Source organism: Accipiter gentilis, chromosome 10 (assembly GCF_929443795.1).
Source record: "Accipiter gentilis chromosome 10, bAccGen1.1, whole genome shotgun sequence".
Classification (NCBI taxonomy): Eukaryota; Metazoa; Chordata; class Aves; order Accipitriformes; family Accipitridae; genus Astur; species Astur gentilis.
The window spans coordinates 19,835,028-19,847,765 of NC_064889.1; the positions used below are offsets into that span (position 1 = coordinate 19,835,028).

Here is a 12,738-nt window from a genome sequence, read left to right on the forward strand (position 1 = left end):
AAAATAAACAATCTTCTGGCTTTAGTTTTACCCGAACAGCTGCCTGAAATTGCGAGAGTCTTGCAACTTTTTTTTTTTAGATTGTTCTGTATTTTGGAAAGCAAGATGCTATAGGTCTGCTAGTGGAAAATCTCTATTACATAGTCATGCTGGCAATACTTAGGATTTTTTTTGTGTTGCTGCTGTTGTAGCTAGCTTACAATAGTAACATATTTATGGTACAATTACAGCGAGTCTCCCAGTTATCTTCATGCATTTGTTCTGTAATGCAGCAATTTTGTCACACTGCAGATTATGAACCTGCTGAAATTGTGTTTAAGTGTGTTGTAATCACTCTCACTGTTCTTGGTGTCCACTGTGTGTGTCAGGTGTGGGGAGGGCTGGGGTTCAATTGCAATTTTTGCTCTCCTCTTGACGGTGGGAAATGGGTCTCAGGTAGATAAAGAGACCTTCTGGGCTCTGGCACAGGGCTCTGGTAGGGAATCCCATGTACGGCATAAGGAAAGAGAATAATCTGAAATTCTTTGCCTGAAAGGATGTCATCTTACTGCTTTATATGCGCTTCATAGGTGTTTTTAGATTTCCGGTTTTGTGATCTGGGTTCACTGGGATTTTTTTTATTTTATTTTAATTTAATTTTTTTGCCCCTTCTGCTCTGTTTTAGTCTGGAAACGTTTCTTTAGGACCGGAGGTTTTGGAAAAGGGTGTACTGGACAGTTTTTCAGCATTAGTGTGTACAAGCATCTATTTCTCATTTTGGTGGGTTTACTGCAACCTGATTTTTAATTTATTTTTTCATGCCATAGCTGGAGACTGCTAGCAAAGTAACCTTATGTGCAATCCTCCTGCCACCGAATACTGAATTAAGTCTAATCAAACATACTTGCTTTATTAGAGAGCCCGTTTTCCTTTACTCATTCAGCTCTAATATACACTATGAACGTGAAGGAGGAAGTCATTAAAGTAGTTTAAACATATCGTTTATGCCTCCCATTTGCTACCAATTGTAACCCTCTGTTGAGAGCCCAAAGTTAAAGAACACTTCCACCAAATAGTCTTTCTACTCGCTGTACAATTACGTCACCATCTGACCCTCGCTGCTACTGTTTCTCACAATGTTAACAAATATGTCTCTAAAGTAAGTGGACATTTATCAGCTTAGCCAATGATAAATTTTTTCATGACCCTTTTAAGGTGTTCACCTTATCCAGAATAAATAAAATTAACCTACATTTTTGCCTCCTTTTAATAGCACAGATATTTTTTTCTGACACTTTTTGGAAGAATTATTTACTATAAGATCAGGCTTTTAACTTGCATAATGCCTGCCTTCCCTGCAAATAGATCATAACTTTCTGTATGAGAGTAATTCCAAAACTATGACCCTGCTGATAAACAACCAAAACATTAGAGATAAAAATGACCATTTAATTTAGCTACAATATAAAACAACAGATTTTTAAAATTTTTTTTGGCATGCCACCCCCCCCTTTGTTTTAGGATCTTCCCCTATTGCCTTTGTCTGTGATAGTTACCCCTTTAGAAATAACATGCAGATTTATTACCCTGACCTACTCCCAGCAGATTACCCCAAAAGATAGAAAACTGTTGTAATATTTTTTTCCCTGTTTTTTCAATTTTAAGCTTTATAGCTTGAGGGTCTTAACTGTATTTTACTTGGCACAGGAAATGTAAAATATGTTAGATAAAAACATGAGGGAAAAATTAGACCAGTCAGCATGCCAGCAAACAGCTATTTCTTCAGTGTCTGCAGCCTAAAAGGATTTGAAATCTTTTACCCTAAAACTGTTGTACGTACATAAATATAGAACCCAAAACTTGTGTTGTTGTAGTTGGTTTTGTTTTGATTAACATCTTTTGGGGTTAGGGATAAAGAAGAAGTAGCAGCCACGAGAAAACTGTGTAGAGACACCCCATTAGACGTGTGGTGGGCTGTTAGGCTTTGGGGTCTGAACGTATGTGTCTCAAAGGACAAACACGACAGACCCAGACACACACCCTTTTGGGTTGAAAATTATCATCCACACGGACCAATTTGACAATCTTCCAATAGCTGGAATGCAACGTATAAATCTTAACTTACATATAAACTTAACAGGCCATAAGTTCAGTGAAATAAACTTGAACCAAGAGGCTCTTCCCTGGCCCCTCATTAAAGAAAGATCTCTAAGGATCTTGGTTTTAATTTCCTAGGCTGGCTAATCTCATTTATGTAACCAAAATAACCAAAATAAAGGAAAACCCTCACTTTTTACTTAGTTTGATTTTATTTTCTTGTTGTTTATCTCTTTCTGATTCCAGACTTTGTTATGAATAAATAGATCCATTGAACATGTTAATGACGAAAGTAATTCATTGTCAGCATGCAGACGTTTTGTGTTTGCAGCCTTAAGCGTAGCATCCCAGCCTTCCCTGATGAAGTTACCGATGACGGTGTCCCAAGAGGATGGGGCAGAACAGACTGTAATATTGTCAACTTTTCTGATTTTGCTCTGACTTTTGCAGAATAACATGCTTTTTCTGATAGTGCCATTTCTTAGAGTCCTGTGATTGCACATGAATCACAGCTTTCATTTAAAACACAAATGAGTTCCTACTCCCTAGCAGCAGCAAAGAAAATGAGATCCCCCTGAAGAGTCTAAACCAGTGATAAAAAGGCCCTAACACATATTGACTTAAACAGTATGAGATTTTTCGTATGTTCTTCAGCGATTTTTTTGTTGATTGTTTTATGTCTTATTTTGTTGGGAGTGGGGATTGGTTTATGTCTTATTTTGTTGGGAGTGGGGGACACTGGGCTTTTTCTTTTCTTTTGAACATTCAGACTGGCCTGATGACCACAGTTCCTATTCTTTGGAGGCTTTATTCTGTCGCTCCTTTTCCTTGGTGCATCCTCACAAGTAATGTAAATTGTCAAGCAGGGGTTGGGTGTCTCAGGTTTTTCCCCCCCTTAACCTCACCCTGAGCCATTTTCTCAGCAAGCTGCAGCTGGGACAAGCAGAGATGGGACATGTGGGTATGGCAGCAGGACATGGCTTTGCAGCTGTGTCATTTAGCCTACACAGACAACTGAGGCAACTGAGGTGGGTAAGCCTGGCCACATTTTTTCTGTTACCCAAAGCATCTTCTGAAAAAAAATCAGGTAGATCTACATGGTAGCAAATTGTACAAACATATCTTTTATTCCTATTTGTCAATTCTGTGCCGTCATGCGTGTAATACAGACTGAGTTATTTTGGGGCACAATTTGATGTTTTGCTTCGGCTTTGGGGTGTTTAGATGGATTTTTTCGGTGTGTCTGTTTTTAGAGTCCAATTGTGTTTGCACTTGCAACAGAGCACTTATGTAGAAGAGCTAAGCTTTTTGCCTGTGATACGCCCTTAAAAAAATTAGTAAGTTGTACGCTGTTGTGTGGAGCAATGCAGAGATAATTTGTAATGTGGCATAAATATTTAAAGACCTCTATTCCTTCAGGTCATTTTTGATTTTGGTCATCACTGTTCAATACAATGCACGTTTCGTGCTGCTGTTGAGATGCTCTGCGTTCTTTTGCTGGGGACACGAAAAAGCAAATTGAATCTAAAGTAAATGGGTTTCTTCTGACAGTGCTGGTTTATTTAAGTATAATTTCTCTTCCTGCCACATTTTTTGTTACTGCATCGCAATGAGGGAGCAACTCTGCTCACAGCCAACCCCTCCTTGAGCTCCAGCTTGGTGGTTATGAAGTGGCACAGCAGCACTCTCAGCTGGCCATGGCACGGTGAGAGAGCATCATATGGATGCGGGAAGGAGAGTATTAGTGAGAGCCATTATGAAATGCATCTATGGAAGAGGATCTGTTCTTAAAAAAGGGAAAAAAAATCTTAGGGAAAGGGCCTTTAGTGGGAAATACGTGCTATGTGACTGCCTCAACCTTTATTTGCCATGCCCTGAGGTGGGGCTGTATTAGACTAATTTCCATAATTTTAATAGGCTTCTTTTTTTATTATTCTCACTAGTCCAGTGCACAAGCCAGCCCAAGAGCACAAGCCTTGTTACTGCACTCACATCAGGCTGAGCCCACACCATGTACCCTGCTTTTTGTTAGTGTGGGCTCAGCACCATCGTGTTCATGCATCCATATTGCCTGTAACTGGAAGAGATGCCTCCGTTTATACAGATATATATATACACATATGCACAAATGTACTGCTCTATGTGAGTGTGTTCATTCTCTCCTCTACTCTTTTACTCTCCCTTTCTAAGGGCAGGAATAAGTATCTGTCAGAAATAATTTGTTGTCGACAGGCTTATTGCCTCCAAGGGATTCGAGTGCCCTTTTGGGGAGCCAGTATCTTACATTATTGGCTAATATCCTGTATTTTGTTTGGGGCAGAGGGACTGAAAGCTTTAAAAAAAAATGCTAGAGAGTTTGTCCCTGAATATTTAGCTGCAGAAATTTCTTCTTCTTTATAGAGTCTATTTGTGCATACACGGCAACTTGAGACTACGTAACCCAGAGATAAGTTAAAAATATGTAATTCCTCTCCCCTGTAAATAAAGGGGAGCAAGTCTTTGTGTCTCAGATCAAAGTCAGTGTTTTGGTTTAGTGCAAAACATGGACGTTCACAGCAGTATCAGCTCAAGTTTTTCTCCTGGCTTCGTGAATTGCATGGACCGTCCTTATAAATTGCAAGCAAACTTTTGACGAAGCTGTTAGTAGTTTAGAGTTTGGTTAAATTGTGTGTGGTTTTGAAACTTGGAGTTTCAAATAATATTTTTCACAGCTCCGCTGATGAGGCATTTCATTAGCATTGGAGCCTATGCTGGCTGAGAAAATAACCTTTTACCATAGGTTCCTTGCATGCATTTAATCTCCTTTCACTTTTATTTTTTCCATCTGATGGACTGTATCCCTTCTCCCATCACTGTTGTTTTCCAGGAATTATTCTGTCACACAACACAGTATCTTACTTCTCCACAAAGACTTAGCAGGTCAAAAAGAGCCTGCTTTTTAGTGTGAAAAAAATTATAATTACTGTGTAGAAAAATTATACAGAAAATACTAGGTTTCTAAACCTCTTAAAACTGTTCTATCCCATGACTGTGGGTTTGCTGGTGACAAATGTTTTATGGGCATACTTTAGTAGACACCCGTCTAAAATCTGTTCTTAATAGTCAGATCCTAAATTGGAACCAGAGGGGCAGAAAAACCAGATTTGAAACGTGTTTCTAAGGGTTTGTTTTTACTTTCAGTTGAGACTGCCTTCTCTCATCTTTTGTACTGCTGTCAAAAGGGCCACTCTCATGGTTGTTCAAACTCCATGCTTCTTGACAGGAACAGTTGGACCCCTCTTCAATGATTTTCAGATGAAATAGCTTCCAAACCTCCAGAGCTTTAACTTGTAGTTATTAGGCCCTTTGAAATAGCAACACATTAATCAGCTGAAATCAAGTGGTCCTTTCTCCAAGGCTGTGATATTGCCATTCTCTTCTAGGTAGAAGTCTAGTCTAAATATTAGTTTCAAGAGATCTTTTTTTTTTTTTCTTTCTTTTTTTTCCCTCTAGACATGTCTATCCCATTTCTGTTTCTATTTTGATCATTGTTTTATAATGCTGTGAATTAAATTGCTCAGTTCTATAATAGGCTTTTATACTCTCAAATTGCATTAAAAGAAGTAATGCAGAAAGCTAGCTCCCACTTGTTTGACTTTTATTTTAGAAGTTGGCTACTGTCCTTTTAGCTTCTCTCATGCACAGTATGAAGCCCAGTAGAAAAGGTATCAATGATGTAATGGATTATGTCTAACAGAACTTGGTCTAAAGATGATGTGAAACATCGAAAAAAGTATGGTTTCTGTCCTTGACTTCCGTGTTACTGAGCAAGTGATCTGAACATGTTAATGACTTCCCTTACCAGTCTATGTATTAGGCAAAAGACAGATTGGGGATTACAAGAAATCAGAAAGATATTGTTCCTTGCAGTAGCCATTATATACATGCGCAGCTGAACTGTTCTTGAGTTGTGGCAAAAAGTATTGCTAAGAAAAAAATTTGGGGAGGGTAGTGCAGGAGCTTCTCCCAGGCATTAGGTATCACTGGGAAGAAAATAAAAATATGCATGATTCAGAACCTTGTAATTTGAGGAGTGAGTGTCTATATCACAGGTCTGCTGATGCTGTAGTCAATGTCAGGGACCTGCATGAGAGTTGATAAAATAGGACACGGGCCTGTTTGGGAACTGCTTTGAAAACTGCTGCTGCAGAACTACTCAAAAGGCTGTTAGAATGCAGAAATATTTCTATTTGCTTTATAAACACCCTCTGAACTTTTATTATGTACTGTATATTCACAGCAATCATTTCCCATACCTCCAAGGCTAAATAATTTCTCAATAGCTAAATCAATTTGTCTTGTGTCTGCATTGTGTCACAGTAAGGAAAGTTCCCTTTACTGCGGCTGTAGCTGTAAAGCAAGTCTTCTTAAGGAGATGTGGGAGCTCTATCAAAGCATCTCTGCTGAGTTATAACTCAGCAACTGATTAATCAGTCAGCATTAGAAAGGAAGCAACAGTATGCCTCAGCTATCAGTTGAGACTACAGTGAGATTTTGTAATTAAGTTTTAAGTTTTATTTAAGGTCTGAAACTTAATGATACACAAAATGTACTGTTGGATCTAAAATCACCAAGGTCTTGATTTTGTATCTTGCCTAAATGACCTGTGATTGCAAGGTTGTATTATACTTGCAACTGAGCAGAGTGATGTTCATATAGGATGGTGACAGATGCACTAAAATTGGTTCAAGTCCTGCAATTGAATGAATGAAGAGAGGTTCTTCAAGAGCTTCATTGACTCCTGTAGGACTTTGCCTAGCTGACTGCTGGTGGAGTCTTTTTGCTGTGTTAAGAGAAGAATGGGTTTGCTAATACCCCAGGGAGATGAGGTAAATGCAACCTCCTCCAACAGGCTGAAGCAAATGTTTTAAATTAATACCTGGCAGTATGAATTTCCATGAAGGAGTTTACATGAGGATCAGATGTATATTTATATGTGTGTCTGTTTTTATCTGTCTATATGTAACTGAGATAGATACCCATACAGATATCTACAATAACAGGTCCTTGTTCTTTAGAGTGACATTCGAGGTAGGACGGAAGCTGGTATCACCTTTGCTTTGTCTTACAAAGCAAGTAGAGATTCATCCAAGGGAGTTGGATTAGCTTCAGAGGAACTTGTTCGGCTTAGAACTTTTCATTTATGAAAGACTTTTTTTTAGCTTGGAATATCACAGTTTTTGAAGTCTTCATTAACCAAAGCCATGCAAGACTCCTGTAAGACAGATCAAGTACCATACCTTCTTGGCCAGGATTCTTCTGTTTCTGCTACCTTGCTTACATATGAAATGTGACTGTTGGAATCATTATCACTTCTAATTTTTTAGTATGTTGAAAAGCAGGATCGAAAAGGAAAAAAAAAAAATCAAACCCAAATCCTATGCTGCAAATCAATAGTATAGGGATATATTGTCTGGAGGTCAGCCCACTTTATAAATGAATATATCTCAAAGATTGTTTTACTGCCCTACAAATGCCAAGAACAGGATAACAGTCTAATTCCTTGCATAGCAACAGCTTACATAAAATCAGGTTCAATCTAGAAAATGTAACTGCTGTTTGGGCAGGGTTATGGATATAGCCATTTTTTCTTGGTTTATGTTTGGCCCCTGGTAGATATTAACTGGCCATTTGTCTGATGTCAGACAAGTCTTTTTGTTTAAAAGTTACAACAGCTGCTGTTTTGTAGGGGTATAAATTCTCACCCCACTAAATGCAGCGGGAAGTGCTTCTTTGGTACAGTGTGGTTAGACTTTCAGGTCCATAACACAAAATACATTGCCATAAATATCCCATTTTGTAAGTGCCAGCGTTGCCTTTATATGTAGCGTCTGACGGGCCAAGAATGAAGGGAGGTAGAGATTTAGCTTTCTGATCCCCCATAGAGTTCTCCCTTTGTTGCAGTTTGAGGTATATTAACTGGATCTGACTCATTTTCACCCAACTGTATTATTCTAAAAACATGATTTTTATTTCTGATCATTCCAGGTTTCTTTGGGGGAAGAAAAATCAGATAAATGTGTTTGTGCCTTGTCTTTAAAGGAGATTGTTTAAAATAGCTTCAAGTTACTACCAGCATTAGGCAGTTCTCCTGGAAACACTGTGTGTGAGTAGAAAAGGAAATGGGATCACAACATGCATTTTATGGCAGTTCTGGATTTAGTTTATTAACTTTGCGTTGCCAACCACTCCAAGTTTGCAGTCCGTTCAGGTATCATTGGTACTTGTAAGGTAGGGCTGCAGTTTGGCTTGGTATAATTTTTTTAAAAAATCCTAAGTAATTTTTAAATCCCCATCACATTAGTTACGTGATTTGCCAATCCAGTTTGCAGAACAGAACTTCAAAATTTGGCTTCTGGTTTTGCTATTAGTGGATTTTGTTAGATACCACTCCAAACACATGAACTAATACCATTTCTGGGCAGAAAGACTCCAAGCGGACATGTGAAACCAGAATATGCTGTGCTAAAAAATGGCAAGGTTGTGAGATTGGAGTCGAGGCTTACTGGATCCCTTTCCAAAATGATGCAGCACATGCAATCTAGAGCCTTGCCTCCTGGAACGTGATGGTCCTTTCCCTGTGCTGCTATGCTGAGAACATAGGTGGGTTAACGGTGAAGATGCATTTGCTGATCATCCCCTGTGGAGTGACAAGGGAGCTGGATGGCTCCTGTTGCACAAGAAGAAGAAACTCTCCTCTAGCCTTGTGAAAGACCCCCTGGTAATTAGAGTTTGATGAAGTGGAGCAGGTTTACCTCTTAAGTGGGTCTGTTATACTCTAGCACTAAGGACAAAAGGCTTTCAGGCTTGAGGGGGTCCCAGGAAGGAGTGAATAAAGCCTTTGGACTAACCTTATGTTGTGGCCTTGTACTTCACCAGAAATGGAGGAGGAGAAGCTAATAAATGGCAGCCTAATGGATTCCAACAGAATAGAAAGAGAGCATGCTTTGCGAGCAGATTTTCTTTGCCAAAAAAAATAACATGAATGAGGTTAACAGAGATTCAAGGATGAATGTACATAAGGATAATGACTGAAAGGCCTTCTTAAATATCTTCCTCTTTAAACACTTGTATGTGTTCCCTTCTGCTGCTTTTTTTCTCCCAGGTATTTGTGGTCACTGTCTGGAGCGTGGAACTGTACATGGTGCCCCTGGCTCTGCTGGTGCTTTTTGCATACAACTTCTCCCTCATCACAACGGGGAAGGTCAACAACACACAAGATGCCCAGGCAAGTAAAGTGGCAGTAATGTTTCTGGCAGCCCCAGCTTGAATTTGCCCTTGAGCAAAATGTAATGCATTTTAATGGTATTAAGCTAGTTGTGTAGCTAAACGGCATTTTTATTTTGAAGTTATTAAGAAGATACCTCAACCCTCTCAATTTTTGTGATTCAATTCAAGCAATAAACCATTCAGAGTAGTAGGAGAAGACGACAAGAGTGTGTAGGAGGGGGATTTCACTTACTAAATAACTACAAAGGTTTGTAACTAAATTAAATTAAGAAAGACTTACAAAGTGACAAGTTCCTAAAACCCGTGCCCCTACTGCTCTTAGACTTTGCATCACACTGATGATTCACGATTTGCAGAACAGGAAAGTCAATAGAAGCTGAAAGAGAAGTTAGTTGTTTTTAAACTTTGTCCTGTGATCCGAGACTTTAAGAAGCCCTTATTCATCCCCCCCACGCCTCACTTTTAAATGACAAATGCTTTTTTATTTTTTCCACGGAAATGTAGCCTTCAGTTTTTGAACTCAGAAAGGATTTAAATATAAAAATAATAAGAACATGTGTGGCAAAGTGCTACTGTTGGGGTATGAAATGCTGTTTGATGTTGCCCACTGTCTTTACTTACATAACAACGGTAATTACAGTTAGAAATGAGAGCAAATTCATAGTTGTCCATAATACTCTGCTTTTAAATGTGTAATAAGCACAGTAATGAAATACAGGCTGAATTACAGCTTCCTTCTAAATTTTGATAAAAAGACAATTGACATTTGTATTCATGAAGAATACCTTTACCCAAACAAATCAAGTGAATTCCATACAAAGAAATAATATCCTAGAATGAAAAAGGTCAATAGCTGGTTTATTAGTTTTAGCAAGAAAAGCTGCTCCTAGTTCAGTTTTTGTCCATTCCCAAGTAGAAGAATTGTTTAAAAATATGGAAAGTTGCATTATCCAGACTAGGACATAGACTTGATTTGAAAAAAAAATGGTAAAAGAAATGCTTTTCTCCAATTTCATCCAAGTCCAGAATAATGTAAAAAGATATTGTGTGTCTTCAGTGACTACTTTATTTCATCAAGAAAATGAGAACTTCTCATGTGAGAGAATCCCAGGCAAACAGATGTTTTTGTTTTTAATGCAAAAGGTGGTATAAAATAGTAACTTACCCAGAAAAAAATACACAGAGAATACCTTTCAGCACCCATCACTCATCCTGTCATGAATTTGTTGCATTTTCAAGTGAGGGGAGTCTCACATAAGTCAGCAAAACTGAGCAGTACATCATTTAAGTGGATACTACAGAAATGCTATATCTGAAAATACAGGTTAATTGTAGTAATACTGAAGAAAGGTCCGTCAGAAAGTTGGCCCTTTTCATGATACACAAACTGTAAGCAATGTGATGTTGCGAAATTCAGGGGTGCATTTTGCATAAGCAAAATTACACATCTGCCTAAGTGCTTTGCAGGATTGGGATCATATGGAACAAGTAGTCAAAATGCCTTTAATATTACCTGATTTCTTTTTTATGTGTGTCTATGATTCTAACCATCTGTAGGTCAAAAATAGACAATCAGGTGCTACCCCTAGTCACATCTGTCCTGCATATGAGAAAAGGTTTTCTTCAAAATACTAATGCTTTTTACACAGTCATTTATTTATTTTTTGCTTCTTCAGACCTTGGCTGCACATGCATTTTGGTTTTTCTGTGCCAGCATGCACTTTTCGTGTACATAGAGGAATGCGAGCAACAGTCTTTGCAAAAGTGGACCCCAAATTCTCTCTGATTTCTGTGCTATGAAATGGAAATAACAGTATTAACCTTGTACGCATGATCCAGTTGCCAGGAGGCTAAATTCGTGAATATTGGCAAAATGGTTTATGATTTACAGATGGGGAGCTTCTATAGAAATGTAAACCACAATCAGTGTTAATTCAGCCGCTCAGGGTATTCCAGAGAGCCAAAGAGTAAATGTGGGTATCTGAGATCTCAGTATCTTCTGCATACTAGATGCAACTACTTTTCGGGGGAAGGGAGGAGACCCAAGAAAAAAACCCAACAACCCTAAACCAAAACAACAACACCCACCCCCAAAACCCAAATCCAAAACATCTTTTGATTGTGGGTCTTCACATTCTTTGCATGTTTGCTGTCTTTAAACTTGTAGTACACTGATTCAAATGTACCTATTAAGTAACCAAGAAAAACTTGGAGGACCCTGTTAAAGGCTCAGCTTATTAAATACCTGAATTGAAAGCAAAGTGCTCCTAATTTCAAGCTTTAGCCAAGTCTTTTGTTTTCTCCCCTACCTGTCAGCATAGCAGTTAAAGGGAGGAAATAATGCTGCATAGAATTCCGACTGTGATTTGTGAGATTGATTATGTTCATACTAATGTATTTTCTGAAGTCTAATGTTTCAGTAATGGCCCTAAAGGGAGGGAACAGTCATTGTAGCAGTGAGGATGGAACAAGTTGAGTATAGAGTCCTCAGCCTTGACATACCGGCTGGTTCATTTGTCAGACTAAGAACAAAGCTGTTTACAGACAGTAAAAGTCAGCAATGAATTTGAAAGCTTGTTGCCTTCAAACTACTGGACACAGCCACTAATGCTTTATTTAGACTTAAAATTTGTATAGGGTATTGCATGCTTTGTTCAGGATATCACAAAAAAAAAAAAAGAAGTCCTTGAATACAAAACGTTATTTGTGAAAGGTGAAAGTGGTAGGTTTTTTGATGACTTGCAATAGAAGTGGGAGAAAACTGTATAATGAAACGTTGTGGGAGTATCAGAAGCTTTTGAATATTGGCTGTCACTGAAAAATAAGCTTAGTGTTTTGTAATATGGACATCTGATTTTGCAGGAGCTTATGGGCTTGGATGAGGATGAGGATGAAGATGATAAGGTAAGCATGTCTCACAATTGTGTTAGCTAGAATCAGAAGGAACGTAGGAGAGCAAAACCCCACCATCCTATCTCCATGAGATCTTCATTTATTATCTGTATTAACTGGGAAAACAATTGTTACCAATTTGCTGACTGGCAAATTTGAAAGTATGAAAAGATTGGTTTGTGTAACATTCCATAGCGGTGTTACCTACGCGAGACTTCTGAACATTAATGGAATCTGAGCAGTCCCCAGTTAGTGCTTAAAATCATAACAGGCACATGTTCATGTATGTGCATTTATCGGTATGTGTATGGGTGGATGAGGTGCAAAGACATGCATGAGTATGTAAAATCCTCCATCACTTCCATTTTGAGTGTTGGATGACATTCTCTACTAATGGCTTTCCCCAAATGATTCGGGATTTCCATTTATGTAGGCCAGAACTGGTGTGATTTGTGGAGGACTGGTTAGAATTTTCTCAACGTTTCTTTCAGAGCCTGGGAA

The 12,738-nt window shown here is 38.5% G+C and overlaps 1 protein-coding gene across 1 annotated transcript in view; it reads left to right on the plus strand.

Moving 5' to 3' along the window:
• Positions 1-12,738, plus strand: part of MCTP2 (multiple C2 and transmembrane domain containing 2) — a 103,661-nt gene that overhangs the window by 72,854 nt on the left and 18,069 nt on the right. The window contains exons 17-18 of the mRNA XM_049812797.1: positions 9,221-9,343; positions 12,208-12,249. Of these exons, the coding sequence (XP_049668754.1) occupies positions 9,221-9,343; positions 12,208-12,249 (165 nt within the window). The remainder of the gene's footprint in view (positions 1-9,220; positions 9,344-12,207; positions 12,250-12,738) is intronic.